The sequence below is a fragment of the Chlorocebus sabaeus genome, chromosome 25, assembly GCF_047675955.1.
Source record: "Chlorocebus sabaeus isolate Y175 chromosome 25, mChlSab1.0.hap1, whole genome shotgun sequence".
In the NCBI taxonomy this organism is placed as follows: Eukaryota; Metazoa; Chordata; class Mammalia; order Primates; family Cercopithecidae; genus Chlorocebus; species Chlorocebus sabaeus.
The window spans coordinates 30841941-30865281 of record NC_132928.1 but is presented as its reverse complement, the minus strand read 5'-3'; the positions used below and the strand labels follow the sequence as shown (position 1 = coordinate 30865281).

The 23341-nt window shown below is 33.8% G+C and overlaps 1 protein-coding gene across 5 annotated transcripts in view; it reads left to right on the top strand.

Moving 5' to 3' along the window:
* LOC103230364 (protein tyrosine phosphatase receptor type C) overlaps window positions 1-20821 on the top strand; it is a 121574-nt gene extending 100753 nt beyond the window's left edge. For all 5 annotated transcript variants that reach the window (XM_007989041.3, XM_007989040.3, XM_007989039.3 and 2 more), the window contains 10 exons: window positions 4708-4865; window positions 5064-5199; window positions 6872-7021; window positions 11877-11967; window positions 13182-13315; window positions 14255-14389; window positions 16021-16143; window positions 16366-16544; window positions 18087-18222; window positions 19726-20821. In XM_007989041.3, coding sequence (XP_007987232.2) covers window positions 4708-4865; window positions 5064-5199; window positions 6872-7021; window positions 11877-11967; window positions 13182-13315; window positions 14255-14389; window positions 16021-16143; window positions 16366-16544; window positions 18087-18222; window positions 19726-20001 — 1518 coding nt within the window. In that variant the 3' untranslated portion in view covers window positions 20002-20821. The remainder of the gene's footprint in view (window positions 1-4707; window positions 4866-5063; window positions 5200-6871; window positions 7022-11876; window positions 11968-13181; window positions 13316-14254; window positions 14390-16020; window positions 16144-16365; window positions 16545-18086; window positions 18223-19725) is intronic.
* The last annotated feature ends 2520 nt before the right edge of the window (window positions 20822-23341 follow it).

Here is a 23341-nt window from a genome sequence, read left to right as displayed (position 1 = left end):
GCCTCTGCTCGTGGGGCATTATTCAATAATTTTGCACAAACCAATGTCCTGGAGAGTTCTTCCAACATTTTCTTTTAGTAGTTTCATAGATTAAGGTCTTATATCTAAGTCTAATCCATTTTTTACTTAATGTTTATATACAGCAAGAGGTAGGGGTTTAGTTTCATTCTTCCACATATGAATATCCAGTTTTCACAGTACAATCTATTGTGGAGACTGTCCTTTCCCCAATGCATATTCTTGGTACCTTTGTCAAAAACGAGTTCACTGTAGACTTATAGAATTATTCATGTGTTCTCTATTGTGTTTCATTGCTCTATGTATGTTTCTATGCCAGTACCATGCTGTTCTGGTTACTATAGCTCTGCAGTATAATCTCAAGTCAGATGTTGTGATTCCTCTAGTTTTGTTCTTTTCACTTAGGATGGCTTTGGCTTTTCTGGGTCTTTTGTGGTTTCATATAAATGTTAGGATTATTTTTTCTACTTGTAAAGAATATTATTGGTATTTTGATAGAGATTGCATTGAATCTGTAGATAGTTTTGAGTAATATGGACATTCTAACAATACTCAGTCTTGAACATGGAATAGCTTTCCATTTTTCATGTCCTCTTCAATTTCTTGCATCAATATTTCCCAGTTTTCATTGTAGAGATCTTTTACTTCTTTGGTTAAGTTTATTCCTAGGTATTTATGTTGTTTTTATCTACTGCAAATGAGATTACTTTCTTGATTTCTTTTTCAGATAGTTAAATGTTGGCATATAAAAATACTATTTTTTAATGTTGATTTTGTATCTTATGACTTTACTGAATTTGTGAATCAGTTCTAATAGTTTTTTTGGTGAAATATTTAGGTTTTTCCAAATATAAGATCATATAATGTGCAAACAAGGATAATTTGACTTCTTCCTTTCCAATTTGGATGTCATATGTTTCTTTCTCTTGTCTGATTGCTCTAGCTTGGACTTCCAGTACTATGTTGAACAACAGTGGTGAAAGTGGGCATCCTTGTCTTTATCCAGATCTTAGAAGAAAGGCTTTCAGTTTTTTCTCATTTAGTATGATGCTAGCTGCGGGTATGTCATATGTAACTTTTATTCTGTTGAGGTATGTTCCTTCATTACCCTGTTTTTTGAGGGTTTTTTTTTACTATGAAGAGATGTTGAATTTTTATGAAATAATTTTTCAGCATCAATTGAAATGATCATATGTCTTTTGTCCTTCATTCTGTTGATATAATGTATCACAATAATTGATTTGTGCATGTTGAACCATCCTTGCATCCCTTGGATAAATGCCACTTGATCAGGACGAATGATATTTTTAATGTGTTGTTGAATTCAGTTTGCTAGTATTTTGTTGAGGCTTTTTGCAGGGATATTGACTGGTAGTTTTCTTTTTCTTGATGTGTATTTGTCTGGTTTTGGTATCAGAGTAATACTGGCTTTGTAGAATGAGTTTGGAAGAATTCCCTTCTCTTCCATTTTTTGGAATAGTTTGAGTAGAATTGGTATTAGTTCTTCTTTAAATGTTTGGTAAAATACAGTAATGAAGCCATTAGGTCCTGGGCTTTTCTTTGCTGGGAAACTTTTCATTAGAACCTCCATCTCATTACTTGTTGTCCATTCAGGTTTTGGGTACCAAAAATAATTGTGACACCCACTTTTCAAGACACAGAGAGCAAAATAATAAATGAATTGAAATAAGAAAATGATAAAAATGGAGAAATGAAGTTAAAATGTAGCATTTTCATTATATTACACTTTGCTTGTTAGTTTGTTTACACAATCTCTGTTGTCTTCAGCATAAAATAATGGATTATAAGATATTGTTTGCAAGCCTTATGACAACCCCAAATCCAAAAGCATTCAACAGATACATAAAAATAAAAAGCAAGAAATTAAAACAGACCACCAGAGAAAAATCACCTTCACTTAAAGGAAGACAGGAAGAAAAGAAAGAAGGAAGAGGAGGCCACAAAATAACCATACAAGAAATAACAAAATGGCAGGAGTAAGTCTTTATTTATCAACAATAACATTGAATATCAGTGTACTGAACTCTGTAAACAAAATACATAGAGTGGCTGAATAGATTAATAAAACAAGACCCAACAATCTGTTGCTTACAAAAAACATTCTTCACCTGTAAAGACACAAACAGACTTAAAATAAGAGATGGAAAATTATATTCTATGTAAATGGTTACCTAAAAAGAGAAGGTGTACCTATACTTATATCACACAGGTATATTTTAACACACAGACGAATAAAAGAGACATTGATTGTCTCTATGTAATGATAAAGGAGTCAATTCAGCGAGAGTATATAACAATTGTAAATATATATGCACCTAATACTGGAGCACACAGATATATAAAGCAAATATTATTAGAGCTAAAGAGAGAGATAGACTCCAATACAATAGTAGTTGGAGACTTCAACACCCTACTTTCAGCATTAGTCAGATCACCCAGGAAGAAAATCAACAAAGAAACATTGGTCTTAATTTGCATTTTAGACCAAATGAACCTAATAGACATTTATAGAACACTTCTACCAATGTCTGAAGGACACACATTCTTCAGATCCATGGATCATACTCAGGGACATACTTTGTGTTATGCTATGAAACAAGTCTTATAAAATTTTAAAAAATGAATTATATAAACTTTTCTTTGACTACAATCAAACTAGAAATCAATAACAAGAATTTTGGAAAGTATACAAACTCGTGAAGAGTGAACAATGTATTCCTCAATGACCACTGATTCAATGAGGAAATCACTAAGGAAATTTTAAAATTTCTCAAAACAAATGAAAATGGGAACACAACAAACCAAATCCTATGTGATACAGTGAAAGCAGTACTAAGAGAAAAGTTTGTAAGAGTAAGCAAGAGTAAGCACCTGCATTAAAAAAGAAAAATTTCAAATAAACAACATGATATATTTCAAAGGACTAGAAAAGCAAGCGCAAACCAAACGATAAATTGGAAGAAAAAAATAATAAAGATCAAAGTAGAAATAAATGAAATTGAAATAAAAAAAAATATAAAGCATCAATGAAATAAAATGTTGTCTTTAAAAAGAGATAAAATTGACAGGCCAGGTGCAGTGGCTCATGCCTGAAATCCCAGTACTTTAAGAGGCCAAGGTGGCTGTATCACTTGAAGTCAGGAGTTTGAGACCAGCCTGGCCAATATAGTGAAACCCCATCTCTACTAAAAATTAAAAAAAAAAAGAAAAAAAGCTAGCCAGGTGTGGTGGCACGCACCTGTAATCCCAGCTACTTGGGAGGCTGAGGCAGTAGAATCACTTGAACCTGGGAAGCCGAGGTTACCGTGAGTGAAGATTGCATCATTGCACTCCAGCCTGGGCTTTGCAGCAAGACTCTATCTCAAAAAAAGAATAAAAAAAAGATAACATTGATAAACCTTTGGCCAGACTAAGGGAAAAAGAGTGGAGACTCAAATAAATACAGTCACAGATGAAAAAAGAGACACTGCCACTGATACTGTAGAAATGTAAGTGATTATTAGATGCTACTATGAGCAGTTATATGCTAATAAATTGGAAAACTTAGAAGAAATAGATAAATTCCTGGATACATGCAACCTATCAAGATTGTAAAACATCTCTTGATAGAACTGTTTAAAAAAAATACAAGTCTTTGTATAGGGGGTAAGATTTTCTCTTAACTTCATTTATTGTAGGCCTTTTAGTAATCTAAATTTTATTTTTGTATAGTCTAGATACATTTTCTACAGAAGAAATAAACTTACTCTATATATCTCCATAGGTCTTCTTAGATTTCCATGGTATTACTAATTGTTATGTCTATAGAGTGCTATGAAACAATCCTATCAATAGTTTCTGGCTAAATACTTGTTTGACTAAGCCACAAAGGCACCGGATCCATAGATATGAGGGTATATTTCTAGGTTGATGACTATCTGGCGACATTCTGTAGTCTGGGTTTACTGGTGTTAATTAACTCAGTTTGTATGTTTCTTTTGTTATCTAAATGTAGATGGTTCTTTATACCTGGTGAGAGAATTATGACTTATGCATCTTGTGGTGGTTACCTTGAAATTAGAACAAACCTGAGCGGTAACCTGGGGCTGACTTTCCTCAGTCCTCTCTCTACATTCTGAGTTAACAGTGCTACCATGTGAAGGTCTAAGGAATACAATGTTCATCAAATAATCAGACTTTGCTCACATAAGAATGAGTCCTGCTTGCTGGCCTATCAAGTAGAAGTATTTTAAACAGCTGTGAGAATGACCTTTACCATATCATTTTAAACACACATCCAAAAAGCTTCCAGCCACGCACCCCCCTTTTATGGTGTATGTTTATTTGGGGTTTTTTTGTTTTGTTTTATTTTGTTTTTGGCTTGACAGCATGCAAGTTCCTAGAAATTTTGATTATACTTTCTTTACCTTACTTATCTTACTGGTAAGATATTGCTTACAGGGTAGAGCATGCAAGTCCTGCACGATATCTTAACCACTAATTATTGATTAAAAAGGAAAATGCAGCCATGGCTGAGAAGATGTATAAGACACCTGAGGAAATTATGAACTCTTTTGAGCAGTTTATGTTTGCACGAGGAGACTCTGTACTGGTACTCCCTTCCACTTATTTATGTTTCATGGTCTGCTTTTAAAAATCATTTCAAAGAATATATTATCTCTTGACTAGAAAAAAGAAAAAGCAACTGGAAGAGAAGTGACTCACATTCAGTTTACCAGCTGGCCAGACCACGGGGTGCCTGAGGATCCTCACTTGCTCCTCAAACTGAGAAGGAGAGTGAATGCCTTCAGCAATTTCTTCAGTGGTCCCATTGTGGTGCACTGCAGGTAGGAAAAACAATAACACAACAACAACAACAACTCCAACAGAATCCACCTGCCTAGGGCTGTTAGAGACCTCTTTCCCTTTGGCAATTGCTATTTTGGGAAACAACTTATGGGAGAAACTTAGATTCTTATATCTGTTTCACACCTGACAGCTTTACCATGATCATGCCTTTACCTTTTTTTTGCTTGGTTTGCCAGTGCTGGTGTCGGGCGCACAGGCACCTATATCGGAATTGATGCCATGCTAGAAGGCCTGGAAGCTGAGAACAAAGTAGATGTTTATGGTTACGTTGTCAAGCTAAGGCGACAGAGATGCCTGATGGTTCAAGTAGAGGTATGTTCTAACCTTTAGTGGTTATTCTCACTTTGATTTTTTGGACTTAAATCTTTTCCAAGTGATACTAATGATATTTTAAAAGATCGAAATTCTTCGCAACTTCAAAGAGTAGATGATTTCCTGAAAACTAAAACATGTGGTAATCACCAGAAATACTTAGAAGCATTTTTAATTAGTGCCTAAAAGTACTGTGGAAGAAAGATGACCACAAAACATATACTTTTTAAAATAATGAACTGCCATTAACATGTATCAGATTGGCAAGAAAACTAAAAACGCTGAAAACAGATTTGGCATCATCTCATAAAATTAAACTGAACAGACAGAACAGTATAGTAGTCAACAACCCAGTTTTAGAAACTACACTTTCAGGTTCCAAATCTTGCTTTTAATTATTAATACAAGGGTGAGTGGTATTATCTATTAAGTACTTTTAGTCTGACTGCGCCTCAGTTAAGTCATCTGTAAAATGGAGGCAATGATAATACCTCACAGACTCATAACCCCAAAAGTAATACAAGTAAAACACTTAAACAAGTCTCTGGCACATGCTATGCATTTGGTGATTGTAAGTGATGGTTATTACTGAAAATGTCTGTATTTGACCCCACAAAAATCACATGTGTGCACATACCCAAGAGAAGCATCAACTAAAAACATTTGCAAGAATAGCAAAAAAAAAAAAAACAAAAAAAAAACTGAAATATATACCAATGAAAGAATGGAAACACCATAAATATGTATCAATAGGGGAATAGGAAAACAAAATTTGGACATGTGAACTCTCTGTACAACAAATGCTATGTTGTGGTAGAAAGCAATAATCTAGGTTTGTGTCTGTCTGTCTGGAGAGATGCTCAGATGAAAACAATGAGTGAGTAAAGTTGGCACACGAAACATTCAAGATATAATTTATGTGATTTTTTTAAAGCACAAAAATGTACAGTGCTTATGATTATAGATGCATAGATAGCAGAGTAGAAATATAAAAACAAATTGTTAACCAGATAAAAAGAAATGATTTACAGTGGAAAATAAAGTACAGTGGAAAGATACTGCCAAACTCAGGGAACTAAAGGTGGTAGTTAAAGAGGATTATCAAAAATATACTATTTCCTTGAAAATACTGGATTCAAACAAAATAAGCAGTTAAGAGTGGTTAAATCTGGGTTTGGCATATTGGATTAAAAAAATAATTTTCTTATTAAAAAATAGTCTTATTTTGAAAGTTCTAAAAACTATTTAAAAAGGTTTTCTAAGGAATAACAACTTGCTTTTTTACCTCTTGAATATACTGTGAAATTTATTATGGTTTTACATTCAGTAATTTGGCTTATTGTCCCAATAATTACTAAATGAAGTAACATACAATGTTTTTTAGTTTTTAGGAATAAAAGTTGTGCAATACAGAGTACATGGATAATCTATTTGTAAAGTAATTTTTCTGAAAAAATAATCTGAAAATAGAATTTGCTTATATTCCAGAAAACTCTGAGAGTGAACTTCCAGAATATTATAGATATCACATATATATTATAGATATCAGTTTGCTTTGCCATGTATTGTTCCAATATGAGCAAAATTATGGGGAATGTGTATTTTAATTAAATATGACTTGCAGGACTCTAAATTATTAGTTAATTATCTGTATTTTTTCCTGAAATTGTAGGCCCAGTACATCTTGATCCATCAGGCTTTGGTTGAATATAATCAGTTTGGAGAAACAGAAGTGAATTTGTCTGAATTACATCCATATCTACATAACATGAAGAAAAGGGATCCACCCAGTGAGCCATCTCCACTAGAGGCTGAATTCCAGGTAATGATAGTGACAACAATAATAATAATTACAGGCAACTTTTACTGAGTGTCATCCACTTTCTAGGTGTTTGCTATGCACTTGACATAGCGCTTGTGTTTGGTCCTCACCAGAACCAGTGGAGCACAGATGAGAAAACTAGGACACAGTGAGTTAAGAGAAATGCCTGAATGCACACAACAATTATATAGATTTCTTTAGACCCAGAAATCTGACTTTATTACTAACACTTTCAGTCATTCCTCATTAAGCTGGTATAAAATAAAGTGTCAAGATAACAGTATGTAGCCACAAAACTCATCTGCCAAAGGCAATATAGCATATCACCTTTAAAAACCGTATCTGGTTTTCATTTGTAAAGGAAATCATTAGAAGAGTTTATGACTGCTTAAGAAGTTGAACTGGCTGGAGCTGCCAGACAGACAGTAAAGGATAAGTACATGTGTCCTAACCTATTTATTAGGCAATTATTCTGACAGCTAACCTAGCATGTAGTTCACTATAATTTCAGAAATTTGGCATATCTGTCCTCAAATTGCTCCGTTGTCAAAAAAGTGTTTTGTGTTTTTTTTGTTCCACCTATGATTTTCAGTTTAGTGAGTCATTCTGTAATGTACCGAACTGGTAAATTCAGTTTCTAAAGACCAGGAGTGTGCTTTTAGTCAGATGCAGAACCATTTAATGTTTAGGATCAAAGTGAGGTTAAGATAGGGCTGGAGGTGGAGCATGCAGTAATCACCAAGTGACTCAATACCCCAGAAGACCTGTACTTACAATGGAAGAACTAGCAGGCACAGGGTAGTCTCAAGCAGAGTAGTGTTTTATTGTTGTTTTCTTGCTTTTCTAGCTGATCAATTAATCATATTCAATATACCTTATACCTGCCCTACTAATCCATGTAAACACATATGCTGTTTAGAGACAGTCATACATTTAAGTTAAACATTCTTATGAATATTTATTTACTATAGAAAAGACAGACTTTTTTTCACTAAACAAATGTGCTTGAGTTTCTGCTGTGTGCCAAGTACAATTCTAGGCACAGGAGTCAAAATGATCTGCAAGTGGTCACGGGAAGACGGATGAGAGGATGTGATCCAGATCACAGATAGAAGCAGTGAAATTATTCCATTTAAGCAGACAGTAAGACGGAAGATGAGGGTAGAGATGCAAGTCGGTTGGTCAATTTGGTATTGGGAAGTTGAGGCAGCTCTTGCCTGATGATCTATCGCTTTTTCAAGAAAATATGACGCTAGATCATCAGTTGAGAGTTGAGAGATACAGGAGCGAGTAGAGCAAAGAAGAGCTTAATGCTTGAGGAAGGGTATGAACTAGTTATCTCAAAGTAGAAAAGCAATCTCCCTAGGCAGATTGCCAGAAGTTATCATTTGATCATCTAAATTTATGGTTATGAGTTTAAAGAGGAATTAGTCAGTTGGTTGTATTGTTTTCTATAGCAGCATTCAGCTCTTTGAGGGTCGAGGCTGTGTGTGCAGATGGTTGAGTTAAACCTATCTAGATTTCGAAAAGTGTCTATTTGAAAGTAGTGAGGCAAACAAGTTGAGGGTGTTTACAAATGAATGATGACTGAGGTGGAAAATAAAAAGCAAATTGGCCACACGAGGGAGGTGAGAGAAAGCAGTAAGGATAATAAGTTGGACATTTTGATAGAATTACAGATTGCTAGGTTGAACATACTAGAATAAATGACCAGGAATAATAGGGGTAATTTTCAACAACAGGGATAATTGAAAGTTGTGATTTTAGAGGTGATGTGATATTTGGAATGAAACCTACAAAGGTGGAATGATGAAAGTGGATGACTGGGAAGTGGAGGGAAAGTCACGGGAGGTGAAGAAGCTAAGAAATGAAGAGACTATAGCAGCATGATTTATAATCCTTTGGGTATATACCCAGTAATGGGATGGCTGGGTCATATGGTACATCTAGTTCTAGATCCCTGAGGAATCGCCATACTGTTTTCCATAATGGTTGAACTAGTTTACAATCCCACCAACAGTGTAAAAGTGTTCCTATTTCTCCACATCCTCTCCAGCACCTGTTGTTTCCTGACTTTTTAATGATCGCCATTCTAACTGGTGTGAGATGGTATCTCATTGTGGTTTTGATTTGCATTTCTCTGATGGCCAGTGATGATGAGCATTTTTTCATGTGTCTGTTGGCTGTATGAATGTCTTCTTTTGAGAAATGTCTGTTCATATCCTTTGCCCACTTTTCGATGGGGTTGCGGCACTATTCACAATAGCAAAGACTTGGAATCAACCCAAATGTCCATCAGTGACAGACTGGATTAAGAAAATGTGGCACATATACACCATGGAATACTATGCAGCCATAAAAAAGGATGAGTTTGTGTCCTTTGTAAGGACATGGATGCAGCTGGAAACCATCATTCTTAGCAAACTATCACAAGAACAGAAAACCAAACACCGCATGTTCTCACTCATAGGTGGGAACTGAACAATGAGATCACTTGGACTCGGGAAGGGGAACATCACACACTAGGGCCTATCATGGGGAGGGGGGATGGGGGAGGGATTGCATTGGGAGTTATACCTGATGTAAATGACGAGTTGATGGGTGCTGACGAGTTGATGGGTGCAGCACAGCAACATGGCACAAGTATAGATATGTAACAAACCTGCACATTATGCACATGTACCCTAGAACTTAAAGTATAATAACAATAAAAAATAAATTAAAAAAAAACAAAACAAAACGAAAAAAGAAATGAAGAGACTAGAGTGTTGGATAGATCATTCTTGTCAATGTTGAATTAACCAAAAATGATGACAGACCTTGGAAAGAAGAGCACATACTTAGCCAAGTCTAAAACTAAATGAGGTGGAGTGATTTAGAAATCAATACCTGACACTTCCCAGTGAAGGGCAGTGGATAGAAGCTAGCATAGTATGATGGCAGGAATATCAGAGTGGTTGGTTTATTTGAAAGAGAATAAGTAGAAATGGTTTGCAAGTAGAATCAGGGAGTAAAGAGAACACGTATCTTTTCTTAAAGCTGTGAGGTAAAAGGAGTTTGAGGGGGAAAGTCAACTTTTTCTTAAAAGGGCTGCCGAGTTATTGGTGGTGTCCTTAGCTGACATCCATGTTTCAATTTTCCATCACTTTGAGTGATGGAAAGTTCAATTGGTGGAAAGAAAAAAAAAGGTGAAGTGACTGTTGGGAGAAGATGATTAGGATAAATGGGAGTTCACAGATGACAGACTATGAGCATCAGAGGGCAGGAGAAGAAGGCACTGTTGGGTAAAGTGTAAGAGACTGGGTTGTATCTGAGGATATAAATAACCATTCAGGAATAAAAGTCTGGGGAATGTGGATGCACTGGGAAGCTTAGACTTGTGATGGCATATGAAGCAGGCAGAGATTTAGGAGTGACAGATCCTTTGTGTCTTAGATGAAGGTGAACCATTAATTCCACCTATAATCCTGAGTATTGCTACAGGGCACAGGCTGCCTCGGTGACTACACTCACAAGAGCACAAGGTGTTGTAATAATTTCCAAAACATGTGGTCCTTCATGCAGCTCATGGTGGTGTTTAAGTGGCCTAAAATTCAATGATGATATTTGCTTCCACTCAATTACATAGCTATGAATGAGATTTGAAACAGAGTGCCATGATTAGTTTGAATGAGGGTACCATGCTGAAAAAATATATATCTATATACGCACACATATATACATGCATGTGTGTGTATATAAAATCTTACTGAATTGTACATGAGGCACTTTCTCAGTTTAAGTTATTTGTAACATTAAATATTATCATTAAATATTGTTCACTTGACAAATACTTATTTAAGGACTAGTGGAGAAGAAAGACTGGAGGCAGAGAGGTCTTCCAGAATAAATTGGCATTTAAACTGATACCTATAGGGTAAGAAAAGTTATTAGAGCAACCAAAAGGGGAAAGGGTAGTTCAAGCAAGAAAAAAACAAAAACAAACAAACAAACAACAACAACAAACATGCTTATCTGCCAAGAGTTAAAGAAAAGCTTGGCCCTTCCAAGAATTGAGGAAGCTGGTTTGGTAGAAGTATGGAGGGACCTAGAAGGGTGTAAGGCTGGAGAAATAGTCAGGGGCATGTCACTAAAGACTTCTTACACTAATTTGAGGAGGTTTTTTTGTTTTCTTATAGTGATGGAAAACTGTTCGTCTTCAGAAGAGCATCTTCTGTTTTGTGTTTTAGAAGGATTAGAGGAAGTGAGATTGAAGACAAAGAGGCCAGTTAAGAAATTGTTGATGTTTTTTACAAGTGGCAAATGAAGGTAGACTGGATTGAGTAGGAGGAAGGAAAACTAAAAGGATTTGTGAGCCTCATCTGTAGAAATGATAGATCTTTTCTGACTAATTAGTAACTGTAGGTGAGAGGAAATCAATCTAGAAGGTGTAAACAAATTAAGAATCAATTTTCAAAACATGTGCCAAGTCTCCTGTGAATGTGGTGTCTCCAAAGTTTATTTCTGATAACTTAAAATAACTTACCATTGCTTTTGCGATGTAGATCCACATCAGTCTAGTGCTTTCAACTTATGTAAGAACAAACTATATTATTTTTCTATCAAGCAGCTCTGAAGAAGGAGACATAGTCTGTTACATATTATATATCTTTAGCTCATACTCACCCTGTCAAAAGGACTAAATTCCTGAGTAATTTAAAGAAAAAAATAATCAGAGGCAAACCGAAAAATTATAGCCTATAGAGAGCATATGCAAATTTCACAAAAATTAATGAAATGCTTTTCCTTAGGGAGCATCTTATACAATAAGCCAATATTTACATTTTAAATGAGTTTTTCATTTTTTTTTCTTCAGAGACTTCCTTCATATAGGAGCTGGAGGACACAGCACATTGGAAATCAGGAAGAAAATAAAAATAAAAACAGGAATTCTAATGTCATCCCATGTAGGTAGTTTATTTTATTTTTTTCATATCAGATAAAGTTAAGCTCTTTTGGATTTGTTTAATGTGGGACACACACTCATACAAATGATCTTGAAGCAAGATTTCAACATTTGGTTGTTAATGGGGAAGAAGTTAATAGGTATTGAAATACTAGTTATTGCAAAGACTTATAATCCTGAACATTTACAATGGGCTTTGGAGGGTAGACTGTATTCAGTGTTTTCTTTATACCGATTATTTCAGAAATGGGTTGTCACAAAAGTGAAATATTTAAAGCTGGGAGAAAAAAGAGCAAATCTCTTTTACCCATTTTCTTTCATTTTTAGTTTATTTCAGTTATTTACTCCAGGGTAATTGACAAATAGTAAAAATTACATCCATTTGTTCTCTTTATGTTTCCTTTTTATCCCTTATATCTGGGAGGTTGAAAGTAGGGGGAAAATACTCTATAAATTCTAAATCATCAAATTTAACAGATCAAAATATACACAGTTTCAAGACTTGAATTCTACTATTTAAGCATATTAACATCACATATGGTAATTTTATTCAGCTGCATAAACTAAAATTAGCATGGATAAAATATAACACAAGTTGATAAATTAGATAACCAAATAAATCAGATCAGTGCATGGCTGACCTAGTTAATTTCCACAGGAGTCCTTATGAATGTAGTTTAAAATATGGAATTGATGGTGATATGGTTAATCAAATCATTTGACCAAGTTATTATAAATTATAGCAATTAAGAAACAGTGAGAAATTATGGATCAAATAATTTTCTGGGCTAAAAAATAATTAATCAAAGCTACCTATGTAAGATTGTTCATTTAATGTTACTGGAATGTAACTGAGGAGAAAATCTAAGCTATGTATTTTGTAAACTTATATCAAGCGGAATTATAATAGTCCATGGGAAATTAAAGTGTATGTATCAAAAATTAAATAATCATATATAATGTGACAATATGTATTTGTTGTTTGACATGGAATTTTGTTCCATGTTTTTTCCTGGAATCCTTTTCCTTAGACTTTTGTTGTATAATTTGTTTATCAACAAGTACTGAATTTTATATAGGATCTTATTGCATGCAGATCAATAAGTTTTCATAATGCAATGTGTCCCTTTTTAAATACTTTCAAATTTCCACATGACAATGAAGAAGAAATTTAATTTTTTAAAGGAAGGCTTACTACTGATTTATTTTACATAGATGACTATAACAGAGTGCCACTTAAACATGAACTGGAAATGAGTAAAGAGAGTGACCATGATTCAGATGAATCCTCTGATGATGACAGTGATTCAGAGGAACCAAGCAAATACATCAATGCATCTTTTATAATGGTAGGTACTTAAATTGCAAAACCCAAGATCCAGCCATATTAAAGTCATTTCTATGTTATTAGGGCCATTCATTAAGCGATTTTATAAAAGAATAATGAGCTTGGTCATAACTACATATAGATTGACATGAGAGTTTCAATTTCAATGCTACATTTTAACTTAATGAAAGATTTAAAAATACTATAACCTAATAACCTGATACAAAATAAGTTAATGCTATTGGTTATATTTTATGACAAATATAGCTATAATCATATCAATCTTAAAAATAGTAAAATTTGAGCAAATACAAGTATTTGAAAATGTTTATACATGCTCAGATGCCCAAATTGTAGGCAAAGCCAAATTTGTATATTTGTATGGTTAGAAACTTTTCATTCAGATTAACTGAATTATTAGTTAATCTGAGTCTGTGTCACATCCCCCACTTTTTTAATTAACTGAGAATTCAAACAATGAAACTTTAGTCATTTATTAAATACTTACTATTTATACACTAAGTTGGATCTACTTGTTTTCCAAAGTTTCCTAAAGCACACATTCATAGAATATTAGTTTAAGAACTATAATAAGAATATAAAGACACTAATTAAAATTAGTATAGACATGATGAAGGTAATTTGAAATGCTTAAGTATTTCCTTTTTACAATCACACTAACCTTTATAGAGAAACAAAAAAAGTGTGTCTTTTGTGGAAAGGAAAACTTGTTTCCCAAGATATGTTATAATCTTGATTTTACATTATTAGCTGAGAATTATTATCTGCATAATTATTTTACACATAGCTATTACATTGTTTCTTGGACATAGGAATCTTACTATTTGTATGTGATAGCATTGATATCAAACTAAGTAACTCTATTTCAAAATGGTTATTCTAAGAATCTACTGAGCTCTCTTCTGTAGTAACAAAGTCCCACCCTTTTTTGTCTAAAAAGAGCTACTGGAAACCTGAAGTGATGATTGCTGCTCAGGGACCACTGAAGGAGACCATTGGTGACTTTTGGCAGATGATCTTCCAAAGAAAAGTCAAAGTTATTGTTATGCTGACAGAACTGAAACACGGAGACCAGGTTTGTACTTCTGAGGATTTTTTTTTTTAAACCTCTCTGTCATAAAACTTCATTCTCCAGTCTTGGATTGCTTGCTTGATCACCATACCCACATCTTTTTTAGCCCTCCATCACACAATTCTGTCTGCTCAGTCTTACCCCTTTCACCCTGGTGTTGGCCTCCATCAGCTATGTCTGGATTCTGACAGTCTCTCGTGTTTGCCCCCTCCAGTCTCGCATGCTACTCACAGATTAGCCAGGACGCAGCAATACCAGTGTCACAGCAAATAACAGCTACATTTTCACTCTGTTTTCCTCATTTTCTCAAGATAAAAACCAAGCTCTTTTTGTGATATTCAACGCCCTCGACAATCACCCCGTCATGTGTCTTTCATCTTCCTCCCATTTTTATGTTTTCCATCCTCTCCACTCTGGACAAGCAGGTTTTGTGCCCAAGCCTGAACACACCATTTGCATTGTCATCACTGAGTCTGAACTTATTGATATTCCATGTAACTAAATGTGTGCTCTCTTCCAATTTTGACCCTATGCTTTTAACAAGACCAAAGTCCTGAAAAATGTATCTGTATCTTCCTTTCTTTATTCCCAGGTAATATTTATTGCCATAAAAGTCTATAGTTGAAGGTGAATCTAAGATATAATTTGATCTTTTACTTGATGCTTGTGACAGATATTTTATCCTTTTCTTAATATCTTCAGTTATTATTAAAATTTCCCTGGTGGTAGATCTCACTCAGCTTTAGCACCGACCACATTATCTGACATGTGTTCAAGCTTATTCAGTGAATAACCTTATAAGTATGCAAAAGATTTAAGATTTATTATGTCCCTGTCTCTCCCCCAAATCCCACTCTTTCTCACCCTCACCTGGTCCCCTTCCCCTGTACATGAAAAGTTGCTTTTTATGTTTTTTGTTTTAAAGGAACATACGTCCAGATTTCTAGCGTGGAATTCCCACAATCTTTTCCTTCACATAAATTGTGAAAGCTGGGAAACAGGATGGAAGTACGGGCAGGACTGCCTGTATTTGTCAGAAATTGAGGGGTTGTAGTTGGTAGACAACAGTTGGTAGCGAGAAGAAACACTTTTGTGATTCATCTACTCTTCAATCTGGCCCTTTCCTTAGATATGCAGACAAAATATATAAAGCTGCTCATGGTGTTGGTCAACAAGATGACAGAGACAAAGCTCCAAAAGATGCAGCCTTCTTCCTCAAGAACCACTGAAGGGACAGTGGGACCTGAGTTATTGAAAGGGTTGTGAATAACATTGACTCATGCCAGCCATAAATATTGAAGAGGTGATGATAAGCATGTGGAAAAGAGGAGCAAACCTCAAAGACCTACACTAAGGAAGACAGCTGTTCCGGGGGTGTCGCAGCCACCTGGATTGTGCTCAGCTTTCCTTTTCTTACACAAGGAAATACCACATATTTATTAAATGAGTCGCCAATGCTTAAACTAGATTCTGGATTTTTATAAGCAGGTTTCAATTTTAGCAAACAATAATTTTCATTTAATAGAGAAGAGGCACAGACAGAGAAAGAGAGAGAAAGGGAGAAAGAAGGAGACTGATCCTTTGCATACTTTAAATAGCAAGCAGAAACTGTTGAATTATCTTCTTTTATCCAGGAAATCTGTGCTCAGTACTGGGGAGAAGGAAAGCAAACATATGGAGATATCGAAGTTGACATGAAAGACACAAACAAATCTTCAACTTACACCCTTCGTGTCTTTGAACTGAGACATTCCAAGGTATGGAAACAATTTTGGGAGTATGTTTCTTTCGTATAATGGATCTGGTAGCAAAATGAATGTAAATTACTCTATGCAGGCAAGGCCAACATATACATAATGTTTCAGAATAATCTTTTAAAATTATTTAAATAAAAGTAATTGTGAAGAAAATATGACTATCAAATTAGAAAATAAGCTGACCTTCACTCCAGTTAATACTGTCTTCAATTCTGATTTTAGAGGAAAGACTCTCGAACTGTGTACCAGTACCAATATACAAACTGGAGTGTGGAGCAGCTTCCTGCAGAACCCAAGGAACTAGTGTCTATGATTCAGGTCCTCAAAGAAAAGCTTCCCCAGAAGAATTCCTCCGAAGGGAACAAGCATCACAAGAGTACACCTCTCCTCATTCACTGCAGGTGGGTGGGATTTGGTAGAATGTGCTCCAGAAATCATAATGCTTGACTTCCCAGTTCACATGTTGTCTTATCTATTTATCCTCATATATGAAACACATAACCACAGTAAAAACTTTTTATGGAGTCAGTCACTCTCTTGGTTGTTTCCACAGCATAACTATTATAGAAATATAATAGAAGTGGTTATATTATAGTGCAGTAATTTTAAGTTGTGTTTTTCAATACTTGGAGTCATGTCATCTTTGATTCCTTAGTAGCTAACATTGAGCCAGGAATGTCATCTGTGTGAACGAATTAATGAATGGAAAGGTGTGTGGACAGATAGGTAGATGGGTATCACATTACACATATACTCATATACATTGATCTACTCTATTAGGTGTCACAAAAACACCTAATATGTTTAATGAACATGAAGTTTATTAAACATATTTTAAGTTAAATATTAACTGAAATCCCAAAGCTTAGCAATTTTGATTTGAAACTCATTATTTAATTTTCTAAACTGAACCAAAGGGCAAAGATTGTGATAATATCAATAATACTACTGGATTTTATTAGTTCCTTCATCTGTGATAGATGCTTACATATTCATCTTAAATAAGCAATATTTAATAATTAAATATTATTAATTATTCTTTCTTAAATAAGAAAGAAGGATATATAATATAAAAGTTTACAAGAAAAAGAATATTGAAGTAAATGAGAAATGAAAAACAGTAAAGTAAAATGAGAAATGTTAATCTAGTGAAAAGCTTTTAGAATTTCTGAAAAAGTCTAATTGTTATTATTGGAATCGCATATACTAAAATCAAACCTTTAGAAATATACAAATATTCAGCATTTATGTGGAAAGAAAGCTGAGGAAGGGAAGTTTACACTGTAAAACTATATATGTTTCTTAGAATATGATTTATGTACAATAACTAAAGCACCCTGCTGGTAACATATTGTTTAAACCGAATCTTTGTGATAATGCTTTATACTTCTCATTGTTTGGTAAACTAATTGCCCTCTTTTTAATGAATAATTCTACTGGGTATTACTTTTTTACTGATGCAGAAGTGAAAACATTTGTGAACATGGTAGAGAGACAGAAGAGTGAAGAAGAAGCTTGTGTTCTAGTAATTTACAGAATATTAGGTCTAATATTTCTGGTTACATCAGCTTCAAGCTATACCTTTCTCTTCTCGAAATCTTGGTTTCCTTATCTATCATACTGGCATTCTGATATTGGTTTCAGCAACTTCAGATGTAAATAAAAATGCATTAAAATCCACAAAATACTAAATAAAAGAAAATATATTTTTAAAGCCTAAGACAAATAAGTTTTCAATTCCAGGATTATCATACTCTTAAATTGAAAAAGTTCACCTAAAAATGCATTTAGCATAAATAATTTGGTTCTTGAAAGAGGTTGGAATAAGATAATTATGATAAACATGAAGTAAAAAATATATTCTCTCTCTTCCTGTTTTTATTCTAATATCACCCTTTTTGGTAACAAGTAGGATTATTTTCTATATTTTCTTTCTTTTATAGGGATGGATCTCAGCAAACGGGAATATTTTGTGCTTTGTTAAATCTCTTAGAAAGTGCAGAAACAGAAGAGGTAGTGGATATTTTTCAAGTGGTAAAAGCTCTACGCAAAGCTAGGCCAGGCATGGTTTCCACATTTGTAAGTATACTTCACTGTTGTTTTTAACAGCTTGGAAGATTTTTTTTTTTTCTTTTTGATGGTTTCCTTTTTTTTTTCTCCTCTCCTTTCCTCTCTTTTGTTCTTTTTTCCCTTTCCTTTTCTCTTTCCTATATTTTCTTTCCTATTCTTTTATCTTTTCTACTTTTACATGATAATTCACATTAAATTATTATCAGTCTAAGTAAGAGCCTAAAGTTCCTAGCCCTTTGTTGTGACAGTTCATGAAGAGTCTTTCCCTAAATGCTCATGAATTTCTTAATTTTCTTGCCTTCACTCCTGTATCTATTTGTGTTGTGTAATAAACCACCCCCAAATTTGGGGGCCTAAACAAGTAACATTTATTATGGTTCAGTAGTCAAATGATATGCTGGAATGTTCTGCTGATGCCCTCAAGCTCAGCCAATAGAGACCAGGCTGACTCATGTGTCTGCCTTCAGCTGATGTGTGCCCTAAAGTTTGGCTGGTCTAAAGTGATATACACTGCCAGCAGGCTGGCATGTGGCTGCCATTTAGCTATGGCAACAACAGCGAGTAGGCCACATGTCCCTCCTCATCCAGAAGACTAGCCCAGGCTTATTCACATTAAAGCAGCAAGTTCCACAGGGGAAAGAAGACTTGTGTGAGACCACTTGAGGCCCAGGTTTGAAAGTGACACAGATGTCTTCTTCTGTATATTATTAGTCAGATAAGTCATAAAGCCTGCCCAGATTCAAGGGGTAGGGAAACAGACCCCACTTCTTGAGAGGGCCTGCAAATTCACATTGCAAAGAAATGTGGATACAGGGAGGAAAATAAGTTTTATTTTCTTGTAATCGATCTATCATGTATACCCTTTAGGTGGTAGTACCTGTAGATGGTCATCTGGGAATTAATCCTTATTCACAATGTAAACTTAATTACTCACTAAACTATATAAAGCTTTTAATCATGTATGATATTGAGATTTCAAATCTTGATACTTAAAAATGTATCAAATGCTTGCTATATGCTCTTGCTATAAAGAGTCTAATTGGTGAGTTTGAGGGAAAGTCAGGTATTTACTAATCAATGTAGTACGTAAAATGACAGAGAAATTATAAGAAGAACACAAATGAGGGCAATTAATTTAAACTTTAGGAATCAAGGAGCGCTTCTCGAAGCAGGTGATTTCTGCTCTGATTCTTAAATAATGTGTAGACGTTAGACAGGAAGATAGTTACAAAACATGGCGTCATGAGCAAAGGCATGGAAATGGCCCATGAGAGGAGTGAACACCGGTTTGGGGTTACTCCAAGGTAAAGTTCAAAAAGTACCCTGCAGTCAACCCTTTAGGACCATAAAGAAACTAAATTATTTAGATGTCTTTATGAGAACCTATCAAAGTACTTTTCTGTCATCCAATACTTCTACAAATAAATCATTATTTCTTGCTAATCTTCATCTGGCATAAAAATAATGACATCAACTTTCTTCGTGTAATTTCCTGCTTAATTCCTTTACTAGGAGCAATACCAATTCCTATATGACATCATTGCCAGCACCTACCCTGCTCAGAATGGACAAGTAAAGAAAAACAACCATCAAGAAGATAAAATTGAATTTGATAATGAAGTGGACAAAGTAAAGCAGGATGCTAATTGTGTTAATCCACTTGGTGCCACAGAAAAGCTCCCTGAAGCAAAGGAACAGGCTGCAGGTTCTGAACCCACAAGTGGCACTGAGGGGCCAGAACATTCTGTCAATGGTCCTGCAAGTCCAGCTTTAAATCAAGGTTCATAGGAAAAGACATAAATGGGGAAACTCCAAACCTCCTATTAGCTGTTATTTCTATTTTTCTAGAAGTAGGAAGTGAAAATAGTATACAGTGGATTAATTAAATGCATCGAACCAATATTTGTGGAAGGGTTCTATTTTACTACTGTGGAAAAATATTTAAGATAGTTTTGCCAAAACAGTTTGTACAGACGTATGCTTATTTGAAAATTTTATTTCTTATTCAGTAAGAAACAACTTCTTTGTAATCTTTACATGTGTATGTGTGTGTGTGTATGTGTGTGTTTGTGTGAGAGACAGAGAAAGAGAATTCTTTCCAGTGAATCTAAAAGCTTTTGCTTTGCCTTTTTGTTTTTATCAAGAAAAAATGCATTTTATATTAGAAGTGTTTACTTAGCTTGAAGGATCTGTTTTTAAAATCATAAACTGTGTGCAGACTCTATGAAATCATGTACATTTCTAAAATGACCTCAAGATGTCCTCCTTGTTCTACTCATATATATCTTATATATCTTATATAGTTCAAGATTTAACTTCTAGAGATAGTACATAAAAGTGGTATGTGTGTGTATAGCTACTACAAAAGAGTTAACTAAATTAACATTTGGAAGTCTTATATTCCATATATTATCATTTAATCCAATATCTTTTTAAGCTTATTTAATTAAAAAATTTCCAGTGAGCTTATCTGGCTGTCTTTACATGGGGTTTACAATTTTTTGTCATCTATTATTCCCTGTACAATATTTAAAATTTATTGCTTGATACTTTTGACCACGAATTATGTTTTGTACAATTGAACTTAAATAAACGTCATTAAAATAAACCAATGCAATATGTATTAATATTCATTGTATAAAAATAAAAAAATACAAATATATTTGTTAAATGTTTACATATGAAATTTAACATAGCTATTTTTATGGAATTTTTCATTGATATGAAAAATATAATATTGCATATGCATAGGTCCCATGTTAAATACCATTCATAACTTTCATTAAAGCTTTGAACTTCTCCAGTGCTTAGATTCTTTTTACCGGGAATGGATATCACTAATCATAATAAAATTCAATGATTATTTTTTTCTTGTTTATAATACATTGTGTTATATGTTCAAATCTGAAATGTGTATGCACCTGTTGAAATATGTTTAATGCAGTTACTAACATTTGCAGAACAATTTTACAGGCCCCAGTTATCCAATAGTCTAATAATTGTTTAAGATCTAGAAAAAAATCAAGAATAGTGGTATTTTTCATGAAGTAATAAAAACTCGTTTTCGTGAATTCTGTAATAGCTTATTACAAAGGTCAAATACAGCCTTTAGATTGGTTTGGTTTTCTACATCTTTACTCTTTTGTCTGATTTTATATGTCTTAACTATACAGCATCAATTGCTGTCCATTCAACTCACATTTATTTTGTGTCCCTACTTCTAATTATTTCATTATTGTAACACATAAAATTAACAATTAACCCTTATAGTATTATATAGATCCTTGTGCTTATTTAACAGACGGAAAGAAGTAAATTTTACAATGAAGCCACAGTTTCTAATTTATATTAAGATTACTTATTACATCTTTACTTACTAGTGAGAAAAGGGGATTAGAGTCAGTAATTATAGGCACAAAAAATAAAGTTTGCTTTCACTTATCTCTTCAGTCACTCAAACCATTATGCCATCTTTTCTTCTATTGAAACTTGATCAGTTGCCATTTTCTAGATAATGTAGTTAAAATTTGCAGTTCAATAGAACATTATGATATATGCCTACTTTTTCTGTGAATTGCTTCAAAATACAAATAGCAGAAAGTCTAAATAATCTACAAGCAAAGTTTTCTTCAGAAGTTTCAGTTGCAAGTAACATCTTCCAAATATGGTAGTTGTGTGTTTTAAATGTATTTTCCACCTGACACTATCTTTTCAAAGATAAAAACTACTTAGAAAATAGAGCAATAATAATTTCTGTTAGTTTAAGGATGAAGCTTGAAACATTTTTTTTTCCACATATGGGAATTTGTTGTAAAGAAAGAGATAAAGTGGCTAAGAAAGCCCATTACTTTGTGAGAACATATACTAAACAGAAGGTGATACCCATGGCACCAACATGGAATTATATGTCTACAATTTTTACCTTTAGAAAGAAATAATACGTGATTTATAGGTCTATGTCTATGGCTATGGGTTGCATTCATGGGGATCTGTTACAAGGTATAAAAGATTTATTTGCTAAACTTTGGCACTGCCATTATTAATTCCAGGACCCAGTCAGAAATATTAAGCAAAAAGTTTTGACTTACAAAAGCCTGGTTCATTGTAGGGATAATGTTCTGAATCCAGAATATTCCATTTGTTGGGCAAAAAGAAACTTCTAGGTTTCTTTTAAAGTTGTTTGCTTTATTCCTGGTATTAGAATTCGATGGGCATAAAAGATACATGTAGTAACCCTAAACTCCAGGTCCCAGGCTACTAATTGTGTACATAAGTGACAGATAAATATTTTCATTTAAAAGATATACATTTTAATATTTTCTTGCAAGAGGAAAACTGTGTAAAGTTATTAGCTGAACGTGTCTTTGCAATGATAATTTTAAATGTGTTAAGCTTCCACTCAGAATTCTTATAGTTGTACAGATAAATTTTCATATCTATTTTTGTTTTTTCCCTCTAAAACATTAAATATAAAATTTATTTTTACAACTAACTAGGACTGATCTTAATTTTAGATTTATACCAGATATTAGTTCTAAGATGTCCTCATAACACCCTGTTAGATCTGAATAAGTGAATGATAATTGCTCCTAGCTAATTGAAACATGTTTCTTCATATGAAGACCTTCAAACGTATCACTTCAAAGGAAATGAATATCTGTTAAAATGAGTAGAAAAGGCTGTGCTTTCAATCTCTTACACAAATTTTACATCTGGAATGATCTGCAGGTTCTTCAAAGACATTCAAAATTAGGCTTTTTTATTTCCTGTTTTAAGTGAAAAGAGTCATTCTTCTAAGGGTCAATTTTATTTGTATTCATTCTTTTGTGAACCTCTTTACATTTTATTCTTTGCCCAAATCAAAAGTGATTGCAAATTTTAATTATGTTTGTGACAATTAAAAGCTTTTGATAATTGACAACAAATGAATTCTTGTTTTTTGCTATGATCCCCTAAAGACAAACTCTTCTTCACTTAAACTATCCATGATTACTTTCTTCACAATGACATGGAATTTGATTGTCAGATAAAATACAAGGCATTGAGTCACATTTGAATTTTAAATGAAACAGGAATAGTTTTTTAGTGCAAGTATGTCCCATGCAGTATTTGGGACATATTTGCACCA